The sequence below is a fragment of the Mustela nivalis genome, assembly GCF_964662115.1.
Source record: "Mustela nivalis genome assembly, chromosome: 9".
Lineage (NCBI taxonomy): Eukaryota > Metazoa > Chordata > Mammalia > Carnivora > Mustelidae > Mustela > Mustela nivalis.
This window is the reverse complement of record NC_139028.1, coordinates 72041641-72062863: the sequence shown is the minus strand read 5'-3', so window position 1 is coordinate 72062863 and position 21223 is coordinate 72041641. Positions and strand designations below refer to the sequence as shown.

Sequence of the window (21223 nt, the reverse complement as noted above, 5' to 3'; positions counted from 1 at the left end):
ATAAGAACTCTAGCCGTAAAGGTTGTTTCTGAAAAACAAACATTCTGGCTCCTTTTCTTGCCTTATCCATAGTAATTAGCTCTCTGATCTTGTCAATTTTCTCTCTACCGGGTTTCACTTTCAGATTATCCATAAAACAGATTCCATGCCCTGTAGGGGGCTGTAACTATAGTTCAGGCTTCTCTTCTCATCCAGATTACCTTAGATTCTGTGATTAATCACCAGACTTCCAGACTCTTCTCTTAATTCTAAGATAACCTTTCTAAAGCACAGCTCTCATCAGATCACTTTCCTGGCTAAAACTCAGTAACAGTTCTTCACTGGCAACAAAATAGTCCCAGCTTGTTGACCTGACATTCAAGGTCCTGAACAATCTACCAACCTAGACTATTTTTTCTGTTTCAGTTACCACTATCACCTTTTGCACTCCAGTCTCACCAGGGTTAACTAATTGAAGGTTGTATAGCTGTTACTTTCCCACCCGGTGGGAAATGAGCCTCTGCTCATTGGTTCCTTCAGCTAGAAAGTCCATTCCTCTTTCATTTAAATTGCTATCGGTTACAAATCAGAAAACTCCTGTTACACTAGTTTAAAGAAGAACACTATGTATTTTCTCACTTTTTAAGAAATCCTTATACAAAGTGGCTCCCAGATTGGTTAATTCAAAGACCTAGCAGATCCCTCTTCTCAGTTTATTGGATCACTATCAGCTCGTGTCCCCTTCTTATACATTGACCCAAGAGCTACGATTACCATGATTGGTTTAGGTTAGACTAACAAGGACTGACTTGAGTCATTTCAGGGAGTGAGAGACACAAAAACAAAATCAGGGCTCTGCTGGCAATGAAAAGTGGGAATGGCTTGTGGGTAATCAGGTGATAGTTTCTCCCACATCTTTTTATTCCTGCATGGTTAGCCTTAATGTCTCTAAAGGTCCGACTCAAATACCATCTCATCCATAAAGTCTTCCTTAATAGAAATTCTCTTGCCTCTTCCAAACTCCAATAGCATTTTATTATACTTCATAAACTAAATTCTACATTAAGAATAAAATTATTTAGGTTCTAAGCTCCCCTAGTAAACAGTAAGTTCCCGAGGGCAGGAGCTCTGTCTAGATTTATCCTTTTATCTCTTATGGCCTGTACTGCTTTGCATCTGGTAGGAACTCAGTATATGTTAAGTGAACAAAAATCTGTAGAAGTACTCTCATTTTAAATGACTGGGATAGGCTGAAGTTTTCCTTGTTGATTGATACAGTACAATACCTAAATTACATTCTCTCTCCATCTTTACCTCATAAGTACTCAGCTCATGTTGAAGACGCAAGTATAAACTGTAGAGAACTGTGGGAATATGAATATCAGGCTTCCGAACCCTTGGTATTCTGTTACTCCTCTTTGGCAAACATAGGATTAATATTTAAGATGTTAATTTACTGTTAGTCAAATTCCTGTCACTTCAGTATCTCTAACCATTACATCTGTATGCACTTAAACATCTTCCCTAAGATTCTAAATAGAAAAGCACAAATATTAAAGACCTATACAGGGGTGCCTGGGTGCTCTGTCAGTTAAGCATCTGACTTTTGATTTCGGCTCAGGTTATGATCTCAGGGTCATGGGATCATGCCTGGCGTCAGGCTCCGCGCTGACAGAGTCTACTTGAGATTCTCTCTCCCTCAGTAGGCAGGCAGAGTTCTCATTTGTGTAATTTTTCTTGATTTTTAGATCTACTCCAAAGAAGTGTTTTATTTGCATTCCCTAGGTTCTTAATGAAAGAATCTATGAGAAGTCAATGTTAACATTAGGAAAAAAATTGAAATCCTATAGGAAAACCTGATTGAGAGGAAATTTCTAATTTCTTAATCTTAAGCAACTAAACAATTATACTATAACCTTCTGTATTTACAAAAAGAACTTTTCTTTACTGTCATCGGCTATCATTATTACCCTCAAACAATATTTAATTCATTATAAAAAATAATCTAAATGATGTTTGAATGAAATATTTTATGGGAATAATATTAGAAAAATTAATGGGTTAATTAAAATTATAGACAAAGATGGCTATTAAGAAACTTCATAAATTATTCTATTTTCATCCATCTTGTTACTTAGACCAAAACCGTGGTGCCAGCCATCCTTGTCTTCTCTTTTTTTCTCCTATCCCACAATCAATCCATAAATGAATCCTGATGGGTTTCTCTTCAAAATATATTCAGAATCTGGCCAGTTGTCACTATTTCCACTACTACTGCCCTATTCTTAGCAACCATCATCTCTCACAAAGCTTATGCTAATAACCCCCTAACTGGTCTCCCTGCTTCTGCCCTTGCCCCCATAATTCTGTCTAGTCTCAGCACAGCAACCAGTCTGTTCCACGTATAATCTGAAATGAAATCAAATCATATTAGTCCTTGGCTCAGAACTCTCCAGTTACTTTCCATGCACTTATAATAAAAACCAAAGTTAGTACTATGATTAGTGAAGTCCTATATGTTCTGTCTCACCTCATTCCCTACCCTTATCCTCTACCACTCTCATTCCCTCTCTCATTCTAGTCCAGCCCCCCTGCACTCCTGGCTGGACTCCTCGTGTTCCTCACCTAGTGCACTTCTGTGTGACAGCCTTCACACTTCAAAATATTCTTCCAACCTGGAATGATCTCTCCCCTGATACTCAAATGACTCATTCCTGCTCCTTTTCCAGTTCTTTAAATATCACCTTCTCTGTGAGGCCTTCCCTACAACCCTTCAGTGTATCTTCTCCATTTAATTTCCTCCATAACACTTATTTCCATTTCATCTGATCTGTACTTTGTCTCTCCTGCCTATAGTGTAACCTCCGTTAGGGCAGGGATTTTGTTTATACACAGTAGGCCACCAGTGCACACAGTACATAGTTATGTGCATAATATCCATATAATGGGTACTTAGTAAATATTCGTTGCATGAATCCTATGATTATAGTAGCTTAGTTTGATCAATCTTGCTATTAAATACCAAGTTTATAGGAATTATTCCCTTATTTCTTCCAAACTCTGCAGTTCCAAAGGAGGTCTCGTCTGTTTTCCTCAGCTCTGAAAGTCGGTTGTAATGGCCTCTATGATTTCCTGTCACCTTTGATTCTCTATTCTTGTCCTCTATCTCACATATAATCTTTTATTACAAAGAATCATACATATTTGCATCTCCAGATAGATTTTACCTTCCCAAAATGTCATCAGTTTTAGAGATTGTTCCACTATCTTCACAGTACGGAATCTGACTCATAATTGATTCTTAGTTTTTTCTCACTGCCTTCTCAAATAATAAACAGGTGATACATGTTAGTTACAACTATTATTATTTTCACTCCAAATTGAAATGTTGATATAATTTTTTTAAAATGTAACCTATCTACCTCACCTTCCCATATGCCCAGTTCCATGAACACATTTCAAAACCTACTCCGCACAATTTTAAGGCCTTCTCTCCCTCTTCTTGCATTCATTTCTTTGTAAATTTTTTCTGATATTGTTTGTCCTGTTAACTTTGATATGTACTTAGTAGATTTCATTGCTTCTGTTCCCATAGTCTTCCTTACCATCCCCTGTGCTAAAAAAACAGTCTTTGCACCACACCCAGTGCTCCATGCAATATGTGCCCTCCTTAATACCCACCACCTGGAACAATGAATACTGTTAACGCTGCAAAGAAATTTTAAAAAAAGAAAGAAACACTTAAAAAAAATTCAGAAAATATTTGAAGAAGAAATAACCAAAATTTTCCAAATTTGACTAAATTTGGCATATAATAGGTGAAAGAACCCATAACCAGCTGACCCACACTGCAAGAAATCTAAAAGGAGGTCCTTAAGGCAGAAGAAAAATCATGCTAGATGGAAATATATATCTACACAATGGACAATGAGTACTAGAAATGTTAGCTATGTCAAAAATTTAAGAATATTTTCTGTTATTAAAGTTTCTTTGAAAGATAATTGATTTTTAAACAAAAATAATATGAATGTAGTTCGGAGTTTATAACTTGCACAAAGGGAAAAATGCATGCCAACAAATGCATAAAAGTTAAGGGGGGAGAATGAAAGTGTACTGTTTAAGGTTATCATAGCTGAAGTGTCATACCATCACATCAATGTAGACTGGTGAGATAAAGATGCATAGCTATAAAGCATAAAGCAATAAACCTTATAGCAGTTACTAAAATAACATAGTAGAGGATCATAAGTAGTGAGTTAACTAAGAAAATAAAATAACATGATGAATGGCTAAAATGAATAATAATAATAATAGATTACATATATATGAAATTGAATATTATAATGAGTAAAGTGAAGCATATTTACACAATGGAATATTGTAAAGCAGGGAGAATAAAGCATACTATATGTAATAATATACATGAAAAAAAAAGTCTTTAACATCGCTAGCCTGTCACTGATTACTTCAGGTTCTTCCAAGAACAGTCCCCTTTCAACCCTATTTACTTTGATCACTTCAAAAGAAAATATATGACCCACTCTATGACTCCCGAAGTCTTATGAAAGCAATAGTTTCTCTCCTTACCTTGTACCTCACACTTGCCCCAAATATCTCCTCACATTAAGAATGTAAGCTCCAGGGATTTGTGTGGGTGGCTCAATTGGTTAAGTGTCTGCCTTCGGTTCAGGTCATGATCCCAGGGGCCTGGGATTGAGTCCTGCATTGGGCTCCTTGCTCAGCGGGGAGCCTGCCTCTCCCTTTCCCTCTGCCATTCCCCCCAGCTTGTGCTCTCTGACTCTATCTCTCTGTCAAATAAAAACAATCTTAAAAAAGAATGTAAGCTCAAGTGAGGAGAGGTACAATCTGTAGGCCACTGGTTCCACTTCGTATTAAATGAATTTTTTGCCAAAACAAAGAGGGGTGCTTGCCAAAATGCAAAATAGCCTCCTGGGAAGAATTCAACCACTTTTTGTTAATATTTACTTTAATGTAATTTTCTTGCTTTAGTTTGGAAATTCTGGCAAAAACTAGAACTTATGATATTCAAGAAAACTAGTAGTTGTTTCAAGTATAGTAGAATGGCATGTGAGTGTTGGATTCAAATCTTTTAGTTAAATTCTTTAAGAAATTAAAAAGAATTGTCAATACTGATCTCTAAAATTCATTTTTTAGGTCTGGGAGAGTTATCTGACCTCATCAACTCTAAACAGAGTGATGCCTAATCAATCCTACAGGGTTATTTTGAGTATCAAATGAGATAAATGTGTGCAAGTACTTTGAACTCCACTTCACTTGCTCAGACTCTTTCTCTTGTTAGGTAATTTGCAAACTTTGAAAACTTTTATTTCCTACGGTGTTTGACTAAATTTTTGTTCCCCCTTTTTGGGAAAAATTGACCAGAGAAGAGGGTTGGGTGAATTAGGTGATGGAGATTAAGGAGGACACTTGCGATAAGCGCCAGGTGTTGTATGTAGTAAATTCTACACCGACTTTAATATTTCACTGTATGCTCACTAACTGGAATTTAAATAAAAACTTTTTAAAAATGGCCAGAGAAATTATGAACTTTTTTTTCTTCTTTCCCTTTTTTTTTTTAATTTTATTTTTAGATCAACAAAAGCACTGGCATTGTAGAAGCATCACGGATCATGAATTTGTACCAGTTTATTCAGCTTTATAAAGACATCACAAGTCAAGCATCAGGAGTATTGGCCCAGAGCTCCACTTCTGAAGACCAAGATGAAAACTCATCATCTGTAACATCTTGTCAGGCTAGTCTTTGGATGGGAAGGTATAGAATGCATAAGAACCATATTTCTCTTGTTTTCTAATACACAAGCTACTGAAATCGCAGTAATACATTTGCTGGTCCCCTTGTGATTTCTGAATCACATTACTTTTTATCTCAGTTGTATTGTATCCCAGATAAGCTTTTGGATTATTCTGTGCTTCAGGATGTTTTTAGAGTGCTAAATTAAAGAAAAATTAAAGTGGCTCACACCAGCTAATGTTTCTTTTAATCCAGTTTCCATGAATGCACTCTCTCCACTCTACATGCTTGCATTTAATAACAGGATATTAATATCTCTCTTATAATAGGTATTTATGTTATTAGACAGTCAAAGCTTTTCAGGGAATTAGGTCTAAGAATCTGGCAAAATCATTCCAGTTTTCCTTTAAAATATCTGACTAATTGGAGCGTTAAAAATTGTAAATATTGGCAGACCATTCAGGAATGAAAAAGTTGGTGTACGAACTGCATATACTGAATTACCAGAAGGAAATGAAATCAGCCAGAGTTTTCTTTGATGGCACTTGTTTACTCAGGCCTAATGTATTATTGTTCTATCTAAACTTTCTTTTCCTTCTCTGCAATGCTCTTGGCATGTGAAAGCTTCCACCTGTTGCCATTTGACAACCATGACCATAATTTAAATTGTAAATGCCTCATTGGAAAAAGTCTTACGTGGGTCCAGACATGTTGACATCCTGTCTTATTGTCATACTGAATGGACAGCAAAAATCTGTATTGACAGTATTTTTTACCTTAAAATTAAGAATATGCTTAGCAAGAATTTCTCTTTTATTGCTTGATTTACAGTTGCATTTTCTGGTCCATTCTTAGCCAACTGGTTTCCAAAACTATATTGTGGTAAATCTGTATCTTCATTTGTTATTTTCTGTTTATCATTATAGGATTGTTTGGTTTTCTGGGTTTGGGCTGTACAAGTGGTACTGAAATGCCAAGTGAGTTTTAGAACATGATAGGCAGTGTTTAGGGTTTTCTTTTCTGTATTTTGTAAAGTTAATCTTTCACAGACAGGTGTCTGATTTTCTGCTTTTCTTCCTCTCCCTGTTCAGAATGGCAGTTTTTGTTGTTGTTATTGTTTTGTTTTGTTTTAAGTATCTTGAAAGCTGAGAATAGGACTTACCAGGATATTTAAATTGTGTGGTAGCAAATGAAAGTAATACTTTTTTCTTGTTGTAGTCATCTCAATGAAAGAGGTAAGGGTGTTATCCCTGGAAACTCAGTGCCTCATTGGTAGATTAGGGCTGCTTCTTGCCTTTGTATGTTTTTTGGTTTTGAGTTCTACCCTGATACTCTAGTTCATAGAAAAACAGACTTTTCAAGTTGAAGGTGTTTTAAAGGATATTTATTTGGTTTAGTCTTCTATCTCATACATGTGTTTGTTAATGGTACATTTATTGAGTACTTACAGTGTATTGAGCGTTTTGATGAGTGCTTTACATATAAATTCATTAAATCCTCAAAACAACCCCATGGGGATACAATTACTGGCCCATTTCAGAGAATCTGAGGTTTAGACAAATAAATGACATGGCTAGAAATTAACCTAGCTGAGAGTCACATTCAGATGAGGCTGGCAATACAACCATGCTCCTAACCTCTGCATTATTACTCTCTAATGAGTAAAGACTGTACCACAGAGCTTCTTAAACTTTGTAGTCAGTGGTTTCGAGGAGGAGCTGGAGAGTCCGTCAAGCTCCCACATGGAGTCACTGCTGCTGATCCACCAGTAAGACTTTGAGTAGTAGTCTTGTCACATTTTGTCCAGCTCTACTTGAACATCTGAAGGTATATGGGACTCAGTGCCACACAGACACAAGCCTTTTCTTACACAGTTGGCACTAATCACTGTGAAATGTTCCCTTTCGCATTATATTCCTCAGGACAGCTAAAATCTGACTCTCTCAAGGCAGCATAGCACAGACTCTAGAACGAAATTGCCTGTGTTCAAATCCTGGCTCTACTCCTGTGTGACTTTGGACAAGTTATTGAGCAATTTTTTCTCTTTTCCCTCATTATTTTAAGAGAGGATGATAACAATAATACCTGCTTCATAGGATTCTTGAGAGAAGTAAGTGAGTCAAGATATGTAAAATGCTTACAACAGGGCCTGGCATGTAATAATACGTAAGAGTTCACTGTTATTATTTTTTTCATTATTTTAAATTTACTACTGTATTCTTACTTCAGTAGCAGTGCCCTCTGAATCCCACCAAACAAATCTGTTCTCTCTTCAGCCCTTCAAATATTTGAAAACATTAATCAAATTCTCACTGGTCCTCTGTTCTGCAGGATGAGCACCCCCACTTCCTTTGGCCTTTGTTCTCTGGGTCTCTTTCCTATCCCAGAAGCTTTCCTGGAAAATCCTTTATCTGTCAATATATCTTTCAGGGTAGAGGGCATAGAACTCAATATTTCATTCTACAAGCGGTGTAACAAGGACAACTAGAGGAAGACCCTTTCTCCTTCCTTCTTCTAGTTCGTGTACTGCTAGGAAGGTAGCAAGAAATCAAGTGAACATTGTACAGGTTCTGCTGGCTGCTTCTGTGTTTCCTGTGCTTTCTTTTACTTCTGTCCAGAGCCGTGCTCTTCTTCACAGCCTTCTAACCTTCAGAACTCTGTCCCTCTTTTTGGATTCAGTTAAGTCTCTGCTACTGACACATCCTTAGACAAATTGTAAGCTGCTCAAAAGCAGAGACCCCAGTTTATCTGGGTCTGGTCCAGAATGTAGCACCTAAGAGATGCGGAAACATTGAACTGAATATATCTAGAAAATGAGGTGCGTGTCCATCTATATTTCATTCAGTTTCCCCACTTTGATTCAGGGGCTCCCTTCTTTTGCCTGGAGGTTTAACCTATCACCCACATCCTGACGATTTGTCTTTTGTAATGTCCCTTTACTGGTCGCTATCTCCCAAGTGAATTGCTGAAGTAAGGATCTGAATGATTTTCCTCCCTCTAGAATGTCCCATACTGCATTCCCAATTAGTCTTCCTAAATACTATTTCAGTGGGGATTCACTTTTCTTTTGATCAAACTCTGATTCTAGTTTGCCAATCAGAATAAGTTTAAACATATTTTGACATTCAGGGATCAGATTGTTACATATATACTCCAGAAGTATTTTTTTTCCTACCTCACCAACTTTGTTTATTCACCCACAATGTCCTCTGTCAAAGGTATGTCACTTTTCAACCTCATCTTTCCAACAGATTTGAAATGCTCATTAATACTCATTTGTTCCTTCTTAGTTAGCACTTACTACTTGCATATTTGACATTTGCTTATATTCTTTCTTATGTTCAAATTGACAAATTTTAAAGTGGTAATTCTTGTGTGTGTGTGTGTGTGTGTGTGTGTGTGTTCAGTTAGCCACTGTATAATACATCATTAGCTTTTGATGTAGTGTTAGTGATTCATCAGTTAAGTATAATACCCAGTGCTCATCGTAGCACGTGCCCTCCTCAGTACCCATCACCCTGTTATCCCCTCCCCCAACCCTCCTATCCTCTGAAACTCTCAGATTGTTTCTCAGGGTCAATAGTCTCTCATAGTTCATCTCCCTCTCTGATACCACCCCCCCGCTTTGGATTTCCCTCCCTTACCCTGTGGTCCTCTGTGCTATTGGTTATATTCCACGTATGAGTGAAACCACACGATAATTGTCTTTCTCTGCTTGACTTACTTCATTTCACTTCACTTTGACATAATCCCATCCAGGTCCATCGATGTCGATGCAAAGGGTGGGTATTCATCCTTTCTGATGGCTGAATAATATCCCATTGTGTATATGGACTACCTCTTCTTTATCCATTCATCTGTTGAAGGGCATCTTGGCTCCTTCCACAGTTTGTCTATTATGGACATTGCTGTATGAACATTGGGGTGCCTGTACCCCTTCTTTAAACCACCTCTGTATCTTTGGGGTAAATACCTAGTAGTACAATTGCTGGGTCGTAGAGTAGCTCCATTCTTAACATCTTGAGGAACCTCCATACTGTTTTCCAGAATGGCTATACCAGCTTGCATTCCCACCAACTACAGTGGTATTTCAATGTCTTGTATATAGTAGTACAAGCACAGCAGGGAATCAAAACATCAGAGATACCTTCTGCCTTTAAGAAGTTTATAGTCTAGTGACTATACTTTGAAATATTTCGTTTTTGCATACTTATGAAAGTGATACATGCTTGATAAAGAAAACCTAAAAACTGTAGAACAATATGAAGGATAAAAGCAGATTAAAATCACTTTAAGAAACATTTATTGAGAGGGGCGCCTGGGTGGCTCAGTGGGTTAAAGCCTCTGCCTTCGGCTCAGGTCATGATCCCAGGGTCCTGGGATCGAGCCCCGCATCGGGCTGTCTGCTCCGCGGAGAGCCTGCTTCCTCCTCTCTCTCTGCCTGCCTCTCTGCCTGCTTGTGATCTCTGTCTGTCAAAAAAATAAAAATAAAAAAAGAAACATTTATTGAGAACCTAAGACAAAGAACTTTGAGTTAGTAGCTAGACCAATTAGCAGCCAATTAAAATGCAATATATTTTTTAATGCAATATTTTAAAGTCCTTTAATTTAGGCAAATATTGGTTTTGAGAGCGGAGAGAAGATATTCTGAGCTGAGTTAGAGTTTACCAGACTCACAGGCGTATTCCAGGAAAAGGAAATACCACATGCAAAGGCACTTTGCTGACTTGGGGCTGCCGAACACTGGGGCTGGAATAGAAGGTTCAATATCTCTTCCCAAGATGAAAGAGCTCCTTAAGGACAGAGAAAGATAGGAAGCAAACTTCCTATCTTTTGTATTTCCTATAGCCCCAATTATTCAGACTAAGTTATTCTTTCATGTATATGCCCATTATCAGCATCAGCATGGTAATGTCCAAGGGCAAGGTCCATATTTTAGAGAGCTTTGTATTCTGCATGGCAAATAAGTCTTCTGTCAGTTGAGTTCATTTATATAAATGTGATATGATTAAGATGGACTATTTTCAGAAAGACTTGAGTATTTCCAGTTTTTCTTTGTATATTCTTTTTGATCTTCACAGTATTTATGACCCAGCCTTTCTTTATGAAATTTGTCCCTCTTAGTACTTCTTCCCTAAACATATTTGTTAACCCTAAAATTTAGTCTGATTTTGCATGAGTCATGTTTTGCTTTATATTGAGGGTTACATTGGTATTTGATAATGCTTTCTAAGGCAATGGAGACAAAGTTAAAGCATAATGACAACAGAGAAGATTTATGCTTTCACATTGCAGGGTGAAGCAGCTGACTGATGAGGAGGAGTGTTGTATCTGCATGGATGGTCGAGCTGACCTCATCCTGCCCTGTGCTCACAGCTTTTGTCAGAAATGCATTGATAAATGGTAAGTTATCTGCTGCTGTCATGGGATAGGCAAAGGTCAAACGAGAAAGTGTATATGAATAAACTCCAAAAAATACAAAAATATTGTATTTAAGTAAAAGATTTTGTTCTTTAGTACTTTGAATTGTATGACATGCTTCCTTCTTTGTTTAAAAATACTTTTATATTTAAAGTTTATAAAATGTGGCAATGTGTCTTAGCTTTGGCAGTTTACTGTTGGTCTAAGATTTGTGCCTGACTTGAGTCTAGAATCACGAATTTCCCTCTTTCTTCGTTTTACTCCTCATTTCTGTATTTTTCCTCTATCTTTGATTAAAAGGAATAATACGAATCATTGAATACTGATTATTGGAACGGGAGGGAACTTTAGAGATAAGCTAGTCAAGTTCATTATTTTATAAAATAAGAATGAAGCATTTAGATGACTTTATAATATAATTGACATACCATAAACTACATACATTTAAAGTATAATTTGATACGTTTTGACACATGTACACACCCATAAAAAAAATCACAATTATAAATGAACAAATTCATCACCCCAAAAGTGACTCTGTGCCTCACTGTAAAGTCTCCTTCCCAGCCCTTCCTTCCAGTCCCCAGATAAGGATTAATCTGCTTTCAGTCACTACAAAAATAATTGGGATTTTCTAGAATTTTTATAAATTAAATCATACAGCATGTGCTCTTTTTTTTCATTCAGTGTAATTATTTTGAGATTTATCCACGTTGTAGCATGTTACCAGTAGTTTCCCCTTCTTTTAGGATTTTATTTATTTATTTTTGGAGAGAGATAAAGAGCATGAGTGGGAAGAGGGGCAGAGGGAGAGGGAAAATGAGAGAATCCCGATCTCATGACCCTGAGATCACAACCTGAGCCAAAATCAAAAGTTGGATGCTCAATGACTAAGCCGCCCAGGTTCCCCACAGAAGCTCCCTTTTTTTGTTGCTGAGTAATATTCATTGTATGATATACCACAGTTTATTTATCTAGTCACCTGTTAAGGACATTGGGTTGTTTCCGATTTTTGGCTATTACAAATGAAGCTGCTATATACATTTGTAGGCAAGTCTTTTTACGGACATTTATTTTGGGGTTTTTGTTTTTGTTTTGTTGTTGTTGTTGTTGTTAAATTCTTAGAAGTAGAATGTCTAGATCATGTGGTGGGTATATGTTTAACTTTTTAAGAAACTGCCAACTGTTTTCCAAAATGGTTGTACCATTTTTCATTCCCACCAGCAATGTCTGAGGGTTCTAATTGTTCTGCAACTTTGCCTATACTTAATAGGGTCAATCTTTTTTTTTTTTAATTTTTTTAAAAGATTTTATTTATTTATTAGACAGAGATCACAAGCAGGCAGACAGGCAGGCAGAGAGAGGGAGAGGAGGAAGCAGGCTTCCCACAGAGCAGGAAGTTCTTGACTGGTAGTTCTTGCCTGGTAGTTCTTGACGGAGTGCCAAACATTGTGATTTTTACCTTTTTGGGTACTAGGTATTTTTGTATCCTATAAATATCCTTGAGCTTTGTTCTTGAATATAGTAACTTGGAAACAGTTTGATCCTTTTGGATCTTGCTTTTGTGATTCATTAGGCAGGACCAGAATAGTGTTTAGTTGAGAGCTACTTATGCCCCACTAACGAGGCAGGACCCTTCAGAGTCACTCTGCTCAATGCTCCAGGAGTTAGGAAGCTTTCCAATCTGTCTGGTGAGAGAAGGCAATATCCCAAACCCTGTGTGAGTTTTGGGTACTCTTCCTTCAAGTCCTTTTGGATGATTCCTGAGCCTCAAGTAGTTTCCTTACATGCAAATGTACTCTAGGGGGAACTTCAGTAGATTCCAGAATTCTCCCTTTGTGCAGCTTTCCGCACTTAAGTACTTCAGTACTCTGTCCTATGAACTCTAGCTGCCGTGGCCTCCTGAGAGTCTCAGCTGTGTCTCTTCAACTCAGAGAGTCTGCCAGGCTTCATCTGGGCTTCTCCTGCTTGCTCCACAGCCTAAAATCTCTCAAGGCAATAAGCTAGTGATTGGGGCTCACCTTCTTGCTTCTCATCCTCAGGGATGTCTGTCCTGTGTTGTTGATGATGTCCAGTGTTGAAAGTCTTGTTTCATGTTTATTTCCAGTGTTTTAATTAAGTGGGAAGATAAATTTGGTCCCTTTTGGCCAGAAGCAAAAGTTAACCATCAAAATTGTGACTTTTATGCACAGAGAAGAACATATGATTATCTTAATAAAATATCTCTGAGGAACCAGAAATGAATCTGAATAATATATGCCAGCTCTAGCTTTCACATTTAGTTTTTGGAACAGATTTCTAAATTTTTGTACAAAAGCCAAAGCAATTGATATAATTTAATTACTTTGGTCTCAGATTTCACTGTGAAATGAGTAGAAAAACATTTTCCCTGCATGACATATTTCTGGCTCAAATGTGGTATTTTTGAAATTTCCAAAATAATATTTGTCAAGACAAAAAAAAAATCCCTTCAGAAAACATAATCTCATTCAAGTGATCATGTATAAGTTCTTTCCCTATTGGAATAATTATTCTGCATTTAAGATTCATCTTCTATTTTAAACTTTGAATGCTTCCATTCCCTTATTTGTAGCTGCAAAAGATAGGGGAAAACTGAAATGTCCTCTGCAGGAGACTAATTAAATGAATTGTGGCTTGTCCGTACAATGTTATGTTTAAAAAGAACAGATAGCTCTAACATGTACTGCTACATAATGGCTTATAAGAGATATTGACAAGTTTAAAAAAAAAAGCAGATATATATATATATATATATATATATATATATATATGCATGCTTAGTCTTTTCCTAGAAGAGTATGTAAGAAACTACTAACCGTAGTTGCCCCTGGGGATAAGAATTAAAGATCGGGGTGGAAAGAAGAGATTTATTTTTCACTGTATACTTTTATTGCTATTCACTTTTTTTTAAACCACTTTTTTTTAAACCATGTACATTGTACATGTATTACTTTTCAAACACACCGGTTTTTTTAAAAAGAAGAAAAAGAAAACAAACTGTTCTTTATTTGACTTCTCTGATAGGAGTGATCGACACAGGAATTGCCCTATTTGTCGCCTGCAGATGACTGGAGCAAATGAATCTTGGGTGGTGTCAGATGCGCCCACTGAAGACGATATGGCTAACTATATTCTTAACATGGCCGATGAGGCAGGCCAGCCCCATAGGCCATGACCTTGGGGTGAAGGTCTTCTTTTGCTATTATGAGCTACAAACGTTTCGGTCATGGGAGAAGAATGCAGGGATATTGTGGTACAGACACAGAGAAATCAATTTTCCCTTCCCTCTTATTTTCGCTATTCTGACGATTTGTTCCATTTCTTTTGATAAACTTTCCATGTCTTCCATTTATAGTAAACTAAAATTTGCTACTGTTTTAGACCATATTTTTCTATTATTTATCTGTTCTAATATATATTAGAACTAATAGCTCTTGAATTCTTTGCTGAGGTAACAGCAGCATTTCCAGAGACTTCTGAAACACTATTTTTCAGGGCAGGAGTATTCTGGAATCTATTTAGTTAGGTTTAAAATAAACCTTGAATGTCAAAAAGTTGTAGCCAACTGAGAGAAAATTTGAAGTGACTGAAAATGTAGACTACATCAAAGTGCATGTTACTACTTAAATTAGTCTTTCTGCTGGAATCTAAGGAGTGTGTGTGCCCCCTTGTGGTTAATTATTGCTCCTTTAATAATTTTTACTTGAAATGATCCACAGTTGTTTCATAACTTTAGCAGTGTGTTTGGAACTACATGTTTGTTACTCAAATCTTTTTTGTTTGTTTGTTTTTCACGCTGTATAATTTGGGTGAGGCGTGATTTTGCCTTGTAAATGGATTTCTGCTGGGGAATCTTCTTGGCTATTCTGGAAATGCTTTCCCACAGCGGGGAAACTGTTCTAAGTAGCTTTTGATAATGCTCATGCACCTTGGAGTTTCAGAAGGAAATTTTTCTTCAGTTCAGATCCTGAATTTTGTATTTCCAAATTATGATAAATCATTCAATATTGGTTCATGGTGCTTTTATTTTCTTAACTTGAAGGCATCTTTCTGAGGTCTGCAAGTCTTCAAATTTCTAATATTATTAAGAGAGAAAATAGGGTGTAGGCTTTTAAACATATGTACCATAAACATGGAGAAAATGAGGAGATAAATTGGCTTTCTGCTGTTTCGTGGTACTTTGAAATACTCAGAGAGAGTACAGTCATAATGGATTATGATTTTCAGTGACACTTCATTTTTTTTACTAAATTCTGCTTATAAGGTAAAATCTTTGTTTTATGTTAAGCATTAACATTTTAGCATATAATGAAACTAGAACCTGATGTCTCCTTTAAAAGGTGTGTTAAATTCCATGTAACTTTTCTGACTTATTATTGGTAAGTTGTGATACTATTTTCCAAAATACCAAAGTATGCAATTTAAGTTGCTGCTTATTGATGGCAGAATTTTTGGATACTAGGGGTTTAATAGGCATGCAGATTAAATAATTCATTTATTTAATGTCAGAATGTCTGACAAAGGTAGCTTGATTTTACCCAAAAAATATTGATAATTGGTTGACATTTATGATGGGGACAGCTCAGTATCAAATAGCTGAACACTCACTATGGATGTGTATACAGGCAGCGTACCAGGGACTCTAGCATACCAACCTGCAATGCACTTGATAATTTGTGTGACCTTAAAAAAAGTCCCTTCTGCTGGTTTGTAGGTTCCTTTAGAAACTAAGATTTCATCTGTAGTATTTTCTTATTTTATTTCAGAAGTACAGCCTCTTTTTTTTTTTCAGATAAAATCTTACTCAGAAGCCCTACACACACATGCTATACCCCCAGCACACAAACACACACACACACACACCACCCCTCTATATGAAAGTCATATTTTATTGATAAAAATTTCCTTATGTAAACTTTATATACCATAATAAATATTATAAAGTCAACCGATAAAAACATTTATGAATGCATTGGCAATATCCAGGATATTCAAATTTAGTGAGTTATGTAGTCATATGATAGGAGTTGTTTTTTAAATTATTTTTTAAATTGTTTTAATTAAATTCAAGTCAGATTTGCAGAACTTTGACTCTCCCCAATGAGTTTTAGTATTCCATGGGACATATTTTGAAAATCTTAGGGTAGATGTTGTCTGAGATCTTTTCCCAGCTCTAAGATTCTAAACTGTCCTTTTGGATTAGACTTGCTGAGTCTAACTCAGATTGCCTAATTAAAGAATGTTTCTGAAAATGAACAAAGTTGCTGTACGTGTTTTTGGATCTTTCCAGGTATAGCCAATGATCTTATCCCCCAGAATCCTTCACCTTTCGAGGAATTATTTAGCACTAAGCCCAGTGACTTGATGTTGCCCAAACCTTTTTACTTTCCAATATGAGTTCCAGGATACTAACTGATCTACTGTGAAATAGAAAGTGTTTTTATTAGTCTTATTAAATAAATGAGCACAGTTTTTTGCTCACTCCATTAAACTGGGTGATAATTCTTTAGATGTGAAAGTTAGGTAGGTTCTACTATTATAACTAATCATAAAAGTTGTAAATTTGTTTAATGGATGAAATGTACACTTTTTGTATTCTGTACAGCTTTGTCTTTTCCAAATATGAAGTATTTAAATGCACTTACTAAGATAGGAAATATGATGTGTGCCTTGTAGGATCTGTGAAATGTTTTCATGAACTGTAAGGAATTTGTTTTGTAAGTTATGAAGTCTTCCCTATCCTAACTCAGTAACAAGAAGTTTACTCATACTGTAATGCTATAGAACTTTAGTTTGAGAAAATTTAGTTTGACTAGGTACTGAATTTAGAAGTTGAGAATAATAGTATCTGCTTTATTCTTAGAACAAACTGATATATTGTGCAATAAATAGTCTTTAGCAAGTAAATTTTAGCTTACTGGAGAGACTTTTTTCTTACATAGTTTCACATTCTTATATACTAAATGTTTATATTTCTTAGAGGACCGTTTTGTATTGTGGTCTGGGGAGTTGTAATGTTTGTGTGCTATGTTTTAAAATTCATTTCAAATTGGATTCAATTTCCTTACACCTAATATATATCTGGGTTATAAGGCGGTTTGAAAATATCTTTTGGTTCCATGATTTTTAACATTGGAAAGTTGGATTCATTAAAAGGCAGTCTGAAGAATTTGCATTTTTAACTGTTTTTTTTTTCTTCATGAGAGAAAGTAAGACAGGCTTACTTTGTCTACCCAGGAATTAAAAAACTGGTTGGGAGATGAGGGAAGTCAGCTGATCACCCACATTATGATGGGCAACATAATGACAATATAATATAAATAGTTGGCAACAGATTTTCATTTGCGCTCATACCTTTTTCCCTGTAGGACAGAGAAAATTATAGATAAAATACTCCACTGTGAATTAGTTTTAATGTTTACCTTGTAAAATCACTTTCAAAATGATTATAAAGAATATCATTAGAGAAGCAAGGTAGAATCTTAGTCCTGAGAAGAGGAAAGCCTTTTATAAGAAGGAATGGTAGTTTATAATTGAATTTGCTGATGTACATCATCTTGAAGAAGTACACATTTTGGTATCAAGAGACATAAAAGCCTCCTCAGAAATATATTGATAATCTTGCAGCTCTGTATAGCCTTATTCTCTGGCATCCTTGATCTTTCTGATAAAATGCTTATTTAAAGGTTGAGGATTTTAAAATTTCCAAGAAACTATGTTTTTTTGATTAGTGTTTCTTTCATTGTGGTTAGTTACACTTGTCCTTTGTAACAGTCATAGTCAGGCATCGGGTGCTTAGGTATATTACCAACATTCCACTTTGAGTCGTGTCTAAAACCCCAAAAAAGATGAATATTGTTTCACCAGTGCAGCGCTCAGAAACAAATAAAGAGGAAGCCAGAAGGATGTGCTTGCAACTCTGTTTTAATCCAGGATAAGAGGAAGTAAAGGCCAGGACAGGCCTCGGTACATACCAACCCAGGAGCTGTGATTTGTTTTCATGTGGCAAAGAGCAGTATCCTCAATCATTTCAAACAGTGCAGTCTGAAGGAACACATACATGAACCTGAGCCTGTTAGAGTAAGGGAGGGATACATGCCTCAAAATTTGTTCTTCTAGAAATATGAGCTAGTGTACACTTGCCTTTGATTCCAACTGTGAACACAAAAGAAAGTAGGGATTTACCCCCCCCCCCAAAAAAAAGGCCAATTAGGTATAAAGATGTGATTAAAAATGCAAAGTGCTATTGAAAAAGGTAATCTGAAAAGTTTGTAGGACAGGTAAAATCGAACAAGTGTTAGCTGAATAGACTAAAGTAATATCCAGGGGAAAGGAACACATGTGGCTTTGCTCAGGAACTGTTAAGAGGGCTGACGTTTGAGTGAGAAAGATGGTAAAGGTTTACCTTATGGGTCTAGTGAACTTCAGTTTAAAATTTGTATTTACTGTGAAAGTCATCCATGTCTGAGTCTTAGTGAAAGATAAATTAGTAGTTACTGGTAACTTTTCATGATGTCCCTTTTTTCTAATGTTTTACTCAATATAGTTGACACACAAAGTTACATTAGTTCAGGTGTACAAGGTAGTGATTCAGTTTCTCTGTACATTATGCTTTGTCACAAGTACAGCCAGCCACCATCTGTCACCATACAATGTTATTACAGTATCACTGACCATATTCCTTATGCTGTGCCTTTTATTCCTGTGACTTACTGTATCTCCCTGTATCTCCCACACTCCTTTCCTGTGTGACCCACCCTCCCAACCCTTCCCTCTGGCAAGCATCTGTTTGTTCTCTGTATTTAATGGTCTGATTCTGCTTGTTTGTTTGTTTATTCATTTGTTTTGTTTTGCTTTAAATAGTATTAACTTGAAATAGCTTTAAATTATTGAGCCACAGTCCTAACAGACTTTATTTAATAATTAAAAATAAATACTTGGTACAGATAAAATGACAATGAAAAACTGTACAATAATTGCTATGTTAGGACAAATGTATACAAATGGGGGTTTTTCAAAAATAATGTGTAAGATAAATGCTAGGTTTTCAGTCAGTTTCATCATTAGCTGGAAGAGCACACATGTCTGCCTAATAAAAAGACTACATTTACTGTTCTGTATGCTAAGTTAACCAGTGGAAGGGATGAGCATTATAAAGTCACAGGACAAGACAATCTAAAGTCAAAGAAGCATCTTCACAAGCAAAAATAGAATTCTTCTAAGTCTATAATAATTCAGAAGGGCTTATCATAATCTGCATTTGCCCACAGAAATAGACAGAAAGGTCTTTGAGCAGCTTGTTGAATACTTGGAGCACATGTCCTTAAAAAGTTGCCAAAAGAGAAATTCATTCAATGTACATTTATTGAGCACCTACTATGTACCAGGCACTAGTAACACAGATGAAGAGTACATTGGTAAAGCTTAAATTCAGATTGGTCTTAAAAAATGCTTTCTGATGAATCACTAAATTCTATCTCTGAAACTAATAATACACTATATGTTAATCAATTGATTTTAAATTAAAAAAAAAAAAAAAGAAGAAGAAGAAGTGCTTTCTACCTGGCCCCTGGGACCACCTATGTCTTCTGAAGAAGTCTGTATGTTAGAGAAGGGAGACATTTTACCTTAAAAAAAAAAAAATGCAGAGGTTATAGTGATTTAAAAAACTCTAACATCTGTGAGATCTAATGGAATAGTGGGGAAAGGACTGGATAAGGAGTGGGGAAACTAGTTCTGCTCCTATTACTTATCTGTGTGACCTCAAACAGATTTCACCTCCCTGGCCCTCACTCTTCTTAAGTAAAATAGTAATTGGGCTACCATCAGAATACTGGAACCGAGATCATCTAATCCTATGTCTTCCACAGTCCTGAGTTCAAATGAAAATATGTAGAAGGCCCAGTGTAATAGTGACGACAGCAGAGTTGCTTTGAAGAAGGCAGCACCCAGAACCTCCCCCAGCCCTGGAGGGGATTCACATAACAACATTTGAAAACGACTCATCTAGTCCAAACCCTCACTTTTCAGATAAGAAAACCAAGACACAGAATAGGAGCGATTGGTTCGGTGTGCACATTTGGCTTCCTAAATAGAAAGGAGGGTGGAGGGCTAAAGAAAACAGTGTACGAAATTCATAAAAAATGCAAATTGTCAAGAAGGAAGTTTTCTATTTTCATTCTTTCAAAGTAGTTCCTTTATGAAAGGGAGCTTTGAAATTGGTTTTGTTTAAGGCAGCCAGCCAGCCAGAGGCTGAAATGAACAACTACCAACCAGCTTGCAGGGTCTATAGAGGATTTTGGCAGAAAACCACACAGACCTCATGTCAGTAGGCACTGGACCTTGGAAGATCCTGGCCCCAACAGTGCAAGCACTAGCGGTTTCAAGAGAAATATTTGGAAAATTTGGAATGAGTACAGACAAGTGTCCAGCTCCCATATCCCCAAGGAGGAGTCACCATCTATTACTCAGAAATACTAACAGAAGTGGACATGTTAGATCTTAAAGTGAACAGTGCAACCAAAATCACTAGTTTGAAAGTTCTTTAGGGGCCTCCTCTCCGTGGAGGGCGGTCCTAGTTTGGTAAAATGTTGACCACTGTTAATCACAGCAGACTTGAAATTAAACCAAAAAGTTAAGATGCATGTCCACTGCTGGACCTATTGGGTCAGAGCCGTGATCTCTTCTGATTTCATGGCATCAGACAGGAAGCTGAGCTCATTGCATAGGGTCTCATATCGGAACGCCATCCGGATCTGAGCAACATTCGTCTTTCGAATATCATTTCCTTCAGGTCCTTCTTTATAATAATTTTGTCCCAGAAACTTTTGCTTCTCCTGTGGAACCAGAAAAGTACAAATGAAACCATAAACCTTAGGTTTGATTTCTATAACCACATGGCAGCTTTGACATTGGCCATGCCAAATGAAACCAGTACCCCTGAAGCCAATCCTCCGCCAGGACATGGTTCCCCATGAGGTTCTTAAAAATTCTCCCGGCCTCTGTGTCCTCAAGGATGTCACCCTGACA

General features: G+C 36.6%; 2 protein-coding genes across 17 annotated transcripts in view; one reads left to right on the top strand and one right to left on the bottom strand.

Moving 5' to 3' along the window:
- The window catches only part of RNF141 (ring finger protein 141), a 34646-nt gene extending 17283 nt beyond the window's left edge, over nucleotides 1-17363 (top strand). For all 4 annotated transcript variants that reach the window (XM_082683128.1, XM_082683130.1, XM_082683129.1 and 1 more), the window contains 3 exons: nucleotides 5592-5773; nucleotides 11048-11155; nucleotides 14219-17363. In XM_082683128.1, the coding sequence (XP_082539254.1) occupies nucleotides 5592-5773; nucleotides 11048-11155; nucleotides 14219-14369 (441 nt within the window). In that variant the 3' untranslated portion in view covers nucleotides 14370-17363. The remainder of the gene's footprint in view (nucleotides 1-5591; nucleotides 5774-11047; nucleotides 11156-14218) is intronic.
- A 1717-nt stretch (nucleotides 17364-19080) lies between these two features.
- The window catches only part of AMPD3 (adenosine monophosphate deaminase 3), a 46556-nt gene continuing 44413 nt past the window's right edge, over nucleotides 19081-21223 (bottom strand). For all 13 annotated transcript variants that reach the window (XM_082683079.1, XM_082683078.1, XM_082683075.1 and 10 more), the window contains one exon: nucleotides 19081-21030. In XM_082683079.1, coding sequence (XP_082539205.1) covers nucleotides 20854-21030 — 177 coding nt within the window. In that variant the 3' untranslated portion in view covers nucleotides 19081-20853. The remainder of the gene's footprint in view (nucleotides 21031-21223) is intronic.